The sequence below is a fragment of the Fulvia fulva genome, chromosome 6, assembly GCF_020509005.1.
Source record: "Fulvia fulva chromosome 6, complete sequence".
NCBI lineage: Eukaryota > Fungi > Ascomycota > Dothideomycetes > Mycosphaerellales > Mycosphaerellaceae > Fulvia > Fulvia fulva.
This window is the reverse complement of record NC_063017.1, coordinates 4935185-4947789: the sequence shown is the minus strand read 5'-3', so window position 1 is coordinate 4947789 and position 12605 is coordinate 4935185. Positions and strand designations below refer to the sequence as shown.

The following is a 12605-nucleotide window of genomic DNA, read 5'->3' as shown; positions in this document are numbered from 1 at the left end:
ACGATCAAAAGTACAATGAGCCCCATTGTGTTGTTGTCTTTGACACACGACACAATGCAGACAATGCTGCAATTTCCACATAAAAGTCGACAGAACCCGCGCCCTACCGAGAAGACCAGAACTCAGACAACTGACACTCTTCACGAACCAGAACACACTCGAAGCCTTCAGCAGCTAAAACCACTTCTTCGAGTCCCTACGACCACAACTCCGAGTTCTCAAACCACAACCACAACCACAACAACAACCTCACCCTCAACATTCTCCCAGCAATCCGACTCCCGGCGACGACGACTTGCACCACAAACATGCCATTCCGCTTCCTCCTCGCAGCCAGCCTCGCGCTCGGCGCACAAGCACACATGTTCATGTCCTCCCCCGTCCCCATCGAAGGCAACGCAGTCAAACCACCTCTCGACCCCTCCGGCTCCGACTTCCCCTGCCACGGCGTCCAGCTTCCCGCCACCGGCGGCCAAAAGATGGCAGCAGGCTCCGAACAGCTTCTTGCTTTTGACCTCGGTGGCGGTGCCAACACTGCCGTCCACGGTGGTGGATCTTGTCAGCTTGCAATCACATACGAGACTGACGCCGCGAAGGTCAAGGACCCGAAGAATTGGAAGGTCATTTACTCGATTCTTGGCGGATGTCCTACTGACGCGAAGGGGAATCTCGACCAAGCTATCGCTTGCACTCAAGCCGGCAACACTGCGTGCGTCAATCAATTCCCCTTCAAGATCCCCAAGGGCGTCAAGGACGGCAACGCTATTCTTGCATGGACCTGGTTTAATACCATCGGCAACCGCGAGATGTACATGAACTGCGCCAACGTCGAATTCACCGGCGGCGACGGCTCCGAAGTCGACTCATTCCCGGCAATGTTCGTCGCTAACCTCGCAAGCATCGACACCTGCCCAACCACTGAGCAGACCAATGTCCAGTTCCCTGACCCGGGCAAATACGTCACCACCAAGACCGAGGGCAGCCCTTACAAACTCGCCCTCCCAACCGGCGCAGGCTGCTCAGGCAATGGTGGCAGCGGTAGTGGTTCCGGCACTGGCAGCGGCAGCGCTCCAGCTATCAGTGGCTACGGCGGTAACGGCGCAATCAGCTCCCCAGCACCCGCCGCACCAACTTCCGCCGCAGCTCCAGCACCCTCCTCCGAGGCCGCTCCAACTTCCGCCCCCGCCCCAGCACCAACATTAGACACCGCACCAGCACCAGCACCAACGACTACACCATCCGCACCCTCCACCTCCACCTCCTCCGGCACCTGCCCCTCTGGCGAGCAATCTTGCTCAACCCCCGGCGAGATCATCTGCATCGACTCAACCCACTTCGGCATCTGCGACATTGACGGCTGCGCCGTCAGCCAAGCCGTCGCTCCCGGCACGACGTGCCAGGGCGGCAAGATTGCGAAGCGTCATGTCGTCAAGAGGGAGGTTGCATCGCATAGACGCAAGCATGGTCATTATCATTACTAGGGGTTTTGATGGTGGGTTTGGCTGATGGCTTGTGATGAGTGATGGGGCATGGATAGATGAGGGCTCTCGCAAGCGTACCTGTAGACCTGGCGTTCTTGCATAGATTGATTGATACCATTTTGCGTTTGAATCGGCGGTTTTGGCGTCTTGGCGTTTTGGCGTTTTGGGTTTTGGGATTTGGGGTTTTTGGGGTGTACATAGGACACTATGCAAACAATCTTGGATTCTGAACTTTCTTCTTCCCTTCACTTTCTTCCTCGTTCTCGACCAATGCAATCAATGAACCTGACGACACAATGTGTGACCCCAGCATCTGGGTGCAGCTAACATGAAAACCCCCACAAGACAACATTACAGCAATTACCCCTAATCACATGCTCATCCCATCAAGTCGCGCAGCTTGCTGCAACTCTGCTCTCGGCCTGACATACGACTCTACCTACGCTAGCATCACGTCGTCGCGCTATTGCGCGCCTCCAGCTTGACGTATATGTGTCTGCTCGCATGTGCTCAAGGGCTCGAAAAAATCCTCGCAGCCGTCTCGGCATGTGCCGAGAAATCTGAAGCAGCTACTGTAGTGGGAGTCTCCCACACTATGTCTTGACCCCTCACCTCCTGCTCCTCAAGCGCCTTGACCTCGCTCCAAGATCCCATCAACACATGCACTCGCTAATGCAGAAAAAAAACCCAAACCCAGAAAGACACCTACACAAGCTCAGCAAAGCCCCGCAAACGTCTTTAGCCAACCTGAGAAGCGCCCTCCAGAACAAAAACCACATCAGATTCCTGCTCAAGAGCACCGACGAGAGCAAAGCCCGACGCTCGACTAGGTCGACAGTGCTTGGAAAGCGCGAAAGTGATGGGCTATCAAGAAAATGTTGAGGAGAGGCAGAGGCCTGCCTCAAAGGTGAGCGAAGGCACCGCCGAGCGCTATTCGTATATAGACAGTACCTGCTGCTAGTAGTGTGCGAGCAAGAGAGCGAGCGAGGCCTCCGTGGCCTCGCAGTCGGTTCGCCGTACGGGCCGGAGAAACCAAATTCCAGTAGCGCCGAAATCTAGCCACTTACAGATGCTATGCCAAATTAGTTTGAACCAATCAAAAGTGTCGCTGTCTGCATCGCTAAGGCGGAGAGACCAACAGCCACAGCCACAGCCACAGCCACAGCCACGGGCGCAGTCCCCCTTTCGTTTAAGATACTACGCCATTAGTATCCGAATGTATGTAATTATCGCTCGGCAGCCCCTACACTTAGCCGCCTGTCGTGGCCCTACGCAAGCTCCGGGACGACGGCGACTTCGTTTCGGGTGCCTTCGCTCAATAAGATCTTGCAGAAGGACGAGCGCAGCGGCCCGAGCAGGAGCACAGGGCAAAGTCGGCAAGACTGAGGCGGAAAGATCGAGCGTCAGAAGGGGTGCGAGGCCGGCATGGACCTCAAAAAGGGGCATACAGTACACAGTACAAACAAGGCGCCGGAAGAAACATCTGCGGCGCTATATAGGTGGCTGGGACACGTCACGCGCGGGAGGGTCCGGGTGTGTGCTACTGTAGAACCGCACCGGTGGCGAGGATGTAGTAGAAGATATGGACGTATAGCACATCTACTGCTCCCCCCCCCTCCGATTCGAGGCTAGGTCGTGTGGTTCCCGATCTGCAATTGGCTTTTTTCGTGTGGGCTTATGAGGATATTGGCGAACACGAGTTTAGATGACGAGGTTAACGTTCCATTGCCTGCGTTGGTGCTACGGGCCCTTTTTAGTAGAACTCTCGACCACTCGTGCTGCGAAGCGCGATGCATCATCAGGGTGCGGAGGAAGACTACGTAGAGCGATACGGCGCTATGCGACACTTTGTGTGGTCGTCCGCGTCCGCGACTCGTCTCGTTGGATGTAGATTGTTGGTCGGAAGCGCCAAATGCGTAGCCACGAGCGCCTTGATTGTGCGCGCATTGACTGGAATGGAAGCCGGGGGCTCCTTGATGCTCTTCTGGCTGTACTGCAGGCTGAAACGCCGCCTCTTTAGCGACTAGCTCGCCTAACACTGATGCTGGATCTGTAACTTGCGCGCTTGGGAGTAGCTGAGTAGGCGACAATATTCAGCTTGCGCTCTAGCTCCAAGCTCCTTGAAGTGGCTTGCCAGTACAGATGATCCTTCTTTGCAGCCTGTTCAACGATCTCTTGGAGTGCACTCTACTTTTTCGCTAGCCTAGGTAGCAGTGACTATCGTACGGATTCATGTCATTCTTGCTTCGTAGCAAAGCCTTGAGCTTCGAGCCCATCGGCGCCAGCCACTGCTTCATCTCGGCTCGGTGGTGTGGCCTCAGCGAGCTTCTCTTTCGCATCATTGAGTGAGCTGTACGGAGCTTTGTTCTTCTTTGGTTCTCCTGGCCCTTCCGCTTTGAATTGGTAGCCTCGTATTCTGTTGATCTATCAGTATCGAAAGCGACCTCACAATGTATTGTAACATACCTAGGCCCCTGACCGGTTTTCTCCGGCAGACTGCTCTCGTAGACGTTGCTGAAACCGGTCACATCATCTTCAAAAGTGCCGGCGGCGATGCTGCTTCGTATACCTTCGAAAACTAGCTCGATGACGTGATGATTGTGGATTTGCAGCAGCACCCATCCGAGCATTTCCTTCGCGGCAAGGAGATGCTGAAGGTATGCTCTGTGGTGGTTGGTGCATGCGTAGCATTCGCATTCGGCCGATAGCGGGGACACATCAACTGCATGCGTGGGTAACCACATGTCGATACCGAGTGCTGATGGCTCTCTGCCATTGGAGGTAGCTTCTTGCTTGCTCGGGAAGCTGAAGTCCAGTGCAATACCTGCATCTGTGGCAGCGGTGATGAAGGGCACGGCGAATATGTCGATACCGAGTCCTACTTGCCGCAAAATATCATGTGGACTGGCAGGTTCTGTGTACCCTAGTCGTGGGAGATGCCAGAGGTCTTCCGGGAGGCCTTCAAGCGAGCTCGTGTCGTGTATTGCAAGTCCAGACACATCGTCGACCAGTTCCTCGATCTTGTCGATGTAATACTGCTGCTCGGCGCAAGATACCGGTAGCAGAGAAGCAAAGAGCTTGGCCTGGTGTTTCGCCTCTTTCTCCTTGCGAAGGAGGACATGATCCTGCAGCCATGCTATGCTTCGGTCCGTAGCCTTCTCGATCCTCTTATTGCCCGGTGTTCGTCCATATGGTATGTCGCCCAAGCCCACCACGATGTCTGCACCCAACCCTTCCACGCCATCCGCATAGTCCGCAGCTGCGAGCGTCCTAAAGCCCACAGATGTGCCTATCGCAATGGTCTTGTCGGTGTTCGAATTCGCAGCTGGGGCCAGCACTGGCGGAGTCCTTCTTGTCCCCAGCACCAGCAATGTATCCTCCGGCAGAGCAATGAATCGTCTCAGCGATGATGCTCCATCTGGCGATCGAAAGTTATACAATGGCGGCGTATCGCGCGGTGCCTTCTCAATGACTATGTGCCAACCGTGAGCATGCTTGTCAGCAGGCGTGGCACTCGCACTGGCATATCACGTACAGTCTTCGAGGGCTACGTAGACGGCGTTGATGTGGGTATCTCGAACGAAGGTGTCTTGGGTGATGTGTGGTACGACACCACGTGAGGTGTTGCCGAGATAGTGAGGCGTGTCAATCACTCGTCTACCGGGTAATGCGAGTCGGCCTAGACGAGGTGCAAGGCCTTGTCCGGTGGCCTCGATGATGCCGAACATCTCGTCTGGGAGCTGGGAGGGCGTCCCGTTGACGTGGCCGTTCATCGTCGGCGGTGAGGCATGGAGGCGGAGGTTGCTCTTGATCCCGACCTCTGACTGTTTGGTGGAAATGTCGTTGTCCATGTTACTGCACATGTCTTTGGCGGGACGCAGATCCTTGTCCGCCAAGCCATCCAACCAGACGACGCGACGGATCGCGTCTTTCTTCTGAGACCTTCATAAATTCACAACACATCAGACATCATCGGCCGAAGTCCGACATGTCACACGAACAACCATCCCCAAGAAGAGGCCGTCTCATCGTCTTCGAAGGCCTCGACAGATCAGGCAAAAGCACCCAATGCGAGAGACTCGTCACTTGGCTGCGCGAGAAGCAAGACCGGGGCTCGTGGCACATGCGATTCCCCGATAGGACCACAGTCATAGGCCAAATGATCAATGGCTATCTGCAAGGCGCCTCACAGCAAGAAGACCACGCCATACACCTCCTCTTCTCCGCCAATAGATGGGAAGCCGCCGACCGCATCAAACAGCTCATTTCCTCCGGCATCGATGTGGTCATTGATCGCTACTACTACTCAGGATGTGTCTACTCCGCTGCAAAGCAGAATCCTACTATGGACCTGGCCTGGTGCAGGAATATGGAAGTCGGTCTGCCAAGGCCTGATCTTTGCCTGTTCCTGGATATTTCTGCTGAGGATGCTGCGAAGCGTGGCGGATTTGGTACCGAGCGGTATGAGAAGCAGGAGCTACAAGACCGGGTTCGAGGCTTGTTTGCAGAGATGCAGACTCACCCTGACGAGAACGAAGACATGATCGTGATCGATGCTGGCGGCACTGTTGAGCATGTGCAGCAAACAATCCAGAACGTCGTCATCAAAAGATGCCTCGATATCGCTGTCGATCAAGAGCGACAGCCTTTGCGAGTCATCAAGCCTTGGTGAGAAACACGAGTGACGGCGATGCATCATCTGTGGACTGCCTTTCCGATTGAAACGACGCGCTGAGCGACACCACTATGCCGAGCATCACACCAACATGCTACATTCCTGACATCCGTCTTCATCAATATTATGCTTTCGTCTCGACCACCTCGATTCTCTCATCCGGAATGTCCTTTTGCAATTCCTGCATTGTGATCTTCTCCTGCTGCTCTTGAAGAGACTTATCTTCGAACACTGTTCACAGAAGTCAGTAATGCAGGCTTGTCTGGGCTAAAGAAGCACACTCACGGAAGGTCAGCTCTTCTAAGGTTCTGCCATAGGTCTCAGGCCAGAGGAAATAGATGCACACAATCTCGAAAGCCAGCCAAACGCAATACATGATGAGGTACTTCCAAGTGGCATTCTTCAGGCCGATCGGATTGACGAAAGTGCTGAAGAAGCCCGCACCACGACCGAAGAACTGGAAGATCGCCATACCTCGGGTACGGACTGCGAAGGGGAAGAGCTCGACGAGGAACGTGACGAGTATATCGAAGGCCTCCTCTCGTCGGTCTTTACTGATCAGCCAGCGAGGAGATTCGGGCACGAAGCTGGGACGAAGTCAGCTTGACGATCCAACAAAATCTGAATCAGCTTACAAGATCAACGATATCTGGATCAAGGACGGCACAGCCTGCAAAAGCGACGGCACTCTCCACGACCAGTCCGATGGTGCCAGAGATTGAGTACCGAAAGTGATACCAGCCGCAGTGATCGCGCCTATGAAATAGCTCGCATTGAACAGCGACGTAAGGATAGGTCGCTCTTTCGGATACCCCAGCTCTCCCAACATCGCCGCACCAGAGATGATACACGTCGGGATCCCGAAGCCCAGCAACCATCGAGCGGCCAGATACATGCCGACATGTTGCGCAGTACACTGGATGACTGCACCAACAACCATAACCCAGCTACCCAGAAAGATCGACCATCGCCGTCCGAGATGCTGATTGATGACGGGAATGAACGGCAACGAACAGATAGCGCCTAAGCTATACATGGCACCGATGATTCCAAGAAGTGCTCCCTCTGGCTCGCCGAAGTATTCCTGCCATGGATCGACAATCTGGACAGCATTGATGATCTGGCTGTCGAAGCCGCTGGTGATCTCAATGCCCATACATGTCGGAAAGAGGAAGAGGTACAGGTATCGCAGGTTGGGTTTCTTCCACCATCGCACCTTGTCTTCGGCAATGGCACGGGTCAGGACCGGGTCCGCTCCTTCTGCTTGGGAGAACTTCATGTCGACTGAGTGGAGACAAGAACTGAAACACTACGCGCTCTGGTCAGAAGCTATGAATATATACAGCGAGATCCCCAGCTGCCATGCCCTGCATGCTCTCCGCATTGTCTGACCATGGGGTCGATCCTTGTCGCCCACACGCGAAGAAGCAAGGAATGCAGGCCCGGAATTCCAGTGCTTGGTATACAACCCAAGAACTCGACCCTATAGTGCCTGTACAGAATAGATGGAGGTACATGCACGTTGGTCCTGCGGTCTCCAAACAATGGCAGCTTGGCATGTGACCTATCTCATCTGGAGACGGGGCGCTGGACTCCGCCAAGGGCTGGGGTAGCGGCTTTAGCCTGTTCTTCCGGGTGAATCATTGGCGACATCGACAACTCGCTCGACGGGGTCGAGAAGGGTAATATATTGCGATGGATGGTGTGGTATCATGGGAACTTATGTGTCAAGGTCAACTGCCGTGTCAGCAAGTCTACAACATCGCATCTGGATCAAGCCCGATGGCACGTGCCAGAAAACTGAGGAAGTCACAGACAACTTCCAGGTCGCGGCAAACAGTATGGCTGTTTCTCGACTGCGATGTTTGTCAACATTGCATCGTGCTAGGTATTTAAAAGGGCCGTAATGGAACTTGACATGAGACTCTCCAGATCCAGAACTTTAAGGCATGAACAGTCATCGCAACCCAGACACTAAAAGCACAAGTGAGGATGAGAACGATGGCAATCTGCTCCGACACAATGCTTTGCCGACATTTCTTGCGACCTCGCCAGAGTATACGATCCAACAGCTGCGTGACTACGACCTGCACGCCCCCAACTTGCAACACAGTGCTCCGGTTGTTGCATTCCGTGAGCCATTCGCGGCGACTATGGAGACGTGCCGTTCTAGTCCAGACCTGACCAACATCCTCAACTACTACCGCCAGGAGCAGGAGGTCCTTCATGAGCTAAGAATCATGGAAACGTTTGTGGGCAGTGAGAGATTCAGGCGCCAAAATTTCTTTATGGACTTGCTGCATGGCGGAAGGTACGTGTACCTAATATGCCATCTGCAGCATGTCAGACGGCTGCGAGACGCGACATAAAGGAGGTGGTATCCCAGACTTGATGCTCATGAACTGCGATGTCCTCAATGGCGTCGAGCAATCAGGGTCTTGATTGCAATAACATTGACCGGCTCTCGCGTCGGTAGTGGTCGATACGGGCTGAGCAATGCGGCACTCAGCCGCAACGCCATGGGTTTGGCACCTGCATTGGCCCCGTGGACTTCACATCTCATACATAGCACCGCCGTCGTTCTACCAGTGCGTGCTGCTCGCAATCAGCTGGGAGGAAGCAAGCCGCACGGTCGGGGTCAAGTAATGCCTACACAGTCTTCAGCTTCAGTCGCAGCGACCCAGAACGTAGAGATAGCGCTCAGCCAAGATCATCTAGCTAGCGATGGCCAGGCTGTCGCCAATGTACTGGCACCAGCTGCAGGAATGCAAGTGACAGCTGGGTCTGGTTCTGGTCCAACACTCAATCCCCGGCAGCGTCGCAAAGTGAAGACAAGAAAACGACTCGCTGCTAATCGAGCCAAGGCTAAAAACATCGCCGACGACAATGTTCTACTAGATGGCGAAGCACCTGTGGGTGACGACGCTGACGAAAACGCAGGCAACCGGGAGGAGTCCGATGCTCGAGATGACGCCAATGATGCAACCGATGAAGAAACTCCGAAGAGTCCTGACGGAAATGCTGCTGGCGATGCAACTGAGATCGACCAGCTCCAGGATGGTGTCCCTCGTTCCGTTATGCAGCATGCAGCGGAAATGGTCAGTTACTTCTTCAACACCTATGTCATTGGCCCACTGACCAGATTGCTTCGGGCTGGAGGAACGCGTAATTGAGAGGAAAGTGATCAGCATGCAGCGAATATAGCAACAATGTCGAAGTAAGGGCAAACCTCCATTGTTGTGCTTGTAGTTGTTCTGCTCAAACAGAACGCACGTAGCCACGAGGCTCTGGAATATTGATCCGTGCAGTCGCACAGTTTTGGTCAGTATACCCACACCTTGTGCGAAACGGCGTGTCGACGATCTGGTGCTGGGATAGCTAATGATGAGCCAGCAACATCAGAGCTTTGGTTCATCTTAAGTATCCTTTTCATCCCATTCCATGCAGTGACACCAGACTCATGGACGGGTCTCTCAATTGTGAGTAGAAGGAAACGGTCAACGGGCAAGATTCGGAATACTCACATGCTCATATCCTACAGATCGAATCACTGGAGCGATCCAACGCTTCGCTGCGCTCCATGTCTTAGCGTTGACAGCCATGATATCTGGTCCTAGCTCCGACGACGGGCATGCCATATTACGTCTCAGTCCGGTGACCTGCATATACGAATTGGCCGAACACTGCACCTACGCCGCATACGTACTGTCCAATGGCTTTTCCTTCCCGCTCCAGGCTCAAGCTCACACTGGAGGACTTCGAATCAGTGCACTGGCAGCAGCTCGGGCTGTTCGACTCCTCCTATCATCCGTCCTCGCCATATACTTCTCGCTGTCCGAACTGTATGTACCCCGGACTGTCCTTTTCTGCTGGGTCTATGTCCTCCGCTCGGTGTCGCTGCTGGTACTTCCATGCATGACCAATATAAAAGCTGCCATACCCGTCGACAGGCACGCTTCCGTCAAGTGCATATCAACCCTGACGCACGCTGGCGTGGTACATCTCCTGGCTTGTACCATGATCATGATCATGCCGGCGATGAAGTCGATCGGCGGGCGGTCGTTGGAGGGGGAATCTTCGCGGTGGGCATCTCTCTGGGCGTTGAGAATGTCATGAAGCATGACATCCATCAGACGCCTGCCGAGATCGTTGTCGGCATCTTCCACAACCTCTGGGTCGCCGGAGCCTTTCTTATACCATCGGTGCCTACATACAAGGATCCGATCACGGCAGTCATCGCCTTCGATTTCGGCCTGCTGACTTTTTCCCTCAGCCGGGGCTCTAATAGCATATTTCGCGCATTGCTCTTCGTGGGCATTGCATGGCCAATCGGGTTCATCTATTACGGCATGGCGCGGCCGTAACGACAGTCATGATCGTGACAAGCGCTACCGACGCAGCGGTCATTCGGTGTGCCATATCATAACATCGTCATTACCATTAAGTATATCTCATAATACATGCTAACGCTCAAACCATACAATTGCCCACAAGCCCTCTCCAAACGAGGATCCCCAATCACGCCCTATACCCCTTCGCAACCTTCGTCGGACTCTTCATCCCGGCCCTGATATTCTCATAAGCCGCGGCAGGATACTTCAACACATTCCCCTTCTCCTGTAACGGACCCAACGACTTCGCCACCTGCCGAATCAAGCTCGCGGTGTTATTCACCGGAAGATCCCCATTCGCCTCCCACCACATCGCGCCTCCGAGGCCGTACTGCTTGATGTAATCGACCTTCGTAGCGACGACTTCGGGAGAATCATATGAGACCATCGTCTGCGTAGTGGCATCATACGCCCAGCTTGCGACGGTCTCGTTGTCGTAATGAACGACCGCGCCGGTTTGGGGGAGGACTTTGTAATCCCACACGCCGTTCTCCCAGGAGCCTTCGCCGACGGTGGTGTAGGGAGTTCCTGGACCTGTGGTGCCGACGAAGGAGCGGCCATAGAGGGGCAAGCCGAGGACGAGTTTGTCGGGCGCCACGCCGTGGCTCAGGTAGTACTGTACTGCCTCGTCTGTGCTGAATTGCGTGCTATTGGGGTTCGTCTTAGAGCGGTAGAGATTTGCGTTATGGCCGGAGACCTTATCCCAGCTTCCGGCGTAGTCATAGGCCATGAGGTTCCAGAAGTCAAGGAGGGCGTCCATCTCGGGCATCATGAGCTTGGAGTAGTTGTCGGGACCAGCTGGGGAGGCGACCGTAAGCAGGAAGTGGGGCTGGTTGGGAAGAGTTTGGGAGTAGGTGTCGAGAGCGGAGCGACAGGCTTGCAGAAGTTGGACGAAGTTTTCTGCTTCGCCTGCATTGGCGGGATATTCCCAGTCGATGTCGAGACCGTCGAAGCCAAGGTCTTTGAGGAGTGTGACGGCGGAGTCTGCGAATTTGGCCCGGCCTGCTTCGGTTGATGCTGGTTGCTGGTGAGGTCAGTGAAAGGTCCGTTGCTTGCTGACTTGTTCTTAGAACTTACAGGGAAGTTGGTGCTGTACGTCCAACCGCCTATGCTAAGCAGCGTCTTCAAGTTTCGGTTCTTCTGCTTCAACAGATACAGCTGCTTGATACAACCGTATACGTTGTTGCCGACATCGCTCCACGAGTCTGTCGGATAGTGCTTCTCCAGATCGGCGTATGTATCTGAAAGGTACACTTCTCCAGTTTCCGGTCGAACATTGGCGAAGGAGTACAGAACATGCGTCAACTTCTCGATTGGTAGGTCTTGAGGTTGGTAGTTGCGGCCATCTGCAGGCAATCCTGTCAGTCCATGCGCTCGGTATTGCTTCTGAACATAGCTTTGACTTACAGATATCCCAGTTCGGAAAGTACAAGACCGTCCTGGCAGTGGTCGCATTGTCGGTGCTTCCATACGTTCCATTCGCATCCCGGGTACCGACAGCTCTGGAAGCAGAACGTGGTCTCAGCGTCGACGAACGCGACTGTATTGTCTCTGTATCGTGCTCAAAGAGGGAAGGCAATGATGCAGAAGAAGCAAATGGTGCAACCAACAGTAGAAGAGCCGTCGCCCAAGCGACGCATGAGAATCTTCGTTGAACCATCACGAAACCACTGACTCTTCTTTCTGCTACTGGACTCAGCAGAAGACTTTCTCTCGAGGTGTCGAAGCACTACCTTTTGATATCGCTCCCAAGAACAGAAAAAAGCTTGGCTTGCAAGACACGCAAGGGCTGGAGAAAGTAGGTCAGGCTAGAACCGTCCAACAGACCAGCCGTTCAGTTCAAAAGTCCACATGCCTGGGCCTTTTGGCTAGAATATCAAAGGCAAGACACGCTCACATTCCTCACTAGCCACAGACGCGCCCCACCTCGCACAGAAGCCCGCCCGATTGCCAAACATGCTGGAAGGACACAAACCAGGTGGATGGTACAGAATGCAACAGGGTGGAGGTTGTACAAATGCTTTGTACCGCGGATGTCACGTCGGCCGGTGCGGCGAA

General features: G+C 54.2%; 7 protein-coding genes across 7 annotated transcripts; 4 read left to right on the top strand and 3 right to left on the bottom strand.

Annotated features, from left to right (window-relative positions):
* Positions 1 to 308: 308 nt before the first annotated feature.
* Positions 309 to 1481, top strand: CLAFUR5_07740 (uncharacterized protein; the record flags this gene model as incomplete). Its single annotated transcript, XM_047906888.1, has 1 exon — positions 309 to 1481. One exon carries the CDS (start codon positions 309 to 311, stop codon positions 1479 to 1481), a length of 1173 nt encoding a protein of 390 aa, XP_047763512.1.
* A 2235-nt stretch (positions 1482 to 3716) lies between these two features.
* On the bottom strand, positions 3717 to 5254 carry CLAFUR5_07739 (Queuine tRNA-ribosyltransferase accessory subunit 2; the record flags this gene model as incomplete). Its single annotated transcript, XM_047906887.1, has 3 exons — positions 3717 to 3897; positions 3948 to 4953; positions 5017 to 5254. The coding sequence occupies 3 exons, from the start codon at positions 5252 to 5254 to the stop codon at positions 3717 to 3719; spliced, it is 1425 nt and encodes a 474-aa protein (XP_047763353.1).
* Positions 5255 to 5469: 215 nt separating this feature from the next.
* Positions 5470 to 6153, top strand: CLAFUR5_07738 (Thymidylate kinase; the record flags this gene model as incomplete). Its single annotated transcript, XM_047906886.1, has 1 exon — positions 5470 to 6153. One exon carries the CDS (start codon positions 5470 to 5472, stop codon positions 6151 to 6153), a length of 684 nt encoding a protein of 227 aa, XP_047763354.1.
* A 127-nt stretch (positions 6154 to 6280) lies between these two features.
* On the bottom strand, positions 6281 to 7435 carry CLAFUR5_07737 (High-affinity glucose transporter; the record flags this gene model as incomplete). Its single annotated transcript, XM_047906885.1, has 3 exons — positions 6281 to 6387; positions 6442 to 6743; positions 6792 to 7435. The coding sequence occupies 3 exons, from the start codon at positions 7433 to 7435 to the stop codon at positions 6281 to 6283; spliced, it is 1053 nt and encodes a 350-aa protein (XP_047763357.1).
* A 670-nt stretch (positions 7436 to 8105) lies between these two features.
* Positions 8106 to 8598, top strand: CLAFUR5_07736 (uncharacterized protein; the record flags this gene model as incomplete). Its single annotated transcript, XM_047906884.1, has 2 exons — positions 8106 to 8467; positions 8496 to 8598. The coding sequence occupies 2 exons, from the start codon at positions 8106 to 8108 to the stop codon at positions 8596 to 8598; spliced, it is 465 nt and encodes a 154-aa protein (XP_047763358.1).
* A 77-nt stretch (positions 8599 to 8675) lies between these two features.
* CLAFUR5_07735 (uncharacterized protein) lies at positions 8676 to 9329 on the top strand (the record flags this gene model as incomplete). Its single annotated transcript, XM_047906883.1, has 1 exon — positions 8676 to 9329. One exon carries the CDS (start codon positions 8676 to 8678, stop codon positions 9327 to 9329), a length of 654 nt encoding a protein of 217 aa, XP_047763355.1.
* Positions 9330 to 10674: 1345 nt separating this feature from the next.
* Positions 10675 to 12032, bottom strand: CLAFUR5_07734 (Endochitinase B1; the record flags this gene model as incomplete). The annotated part of the gene is made up of 2 exons (XM_047906882.1): positions 10675 to 11571; positions 11625 to 12032. 2 exons carry the CDS (start codon positions 12030 to 12032, stop codon positions 10675 to 10677), a joined length of 1305 nt encoding a protein of 434 aa, XP_047763356.1.
* Positions 12033 to 12605: the final 573 nt, after the last annotated feature.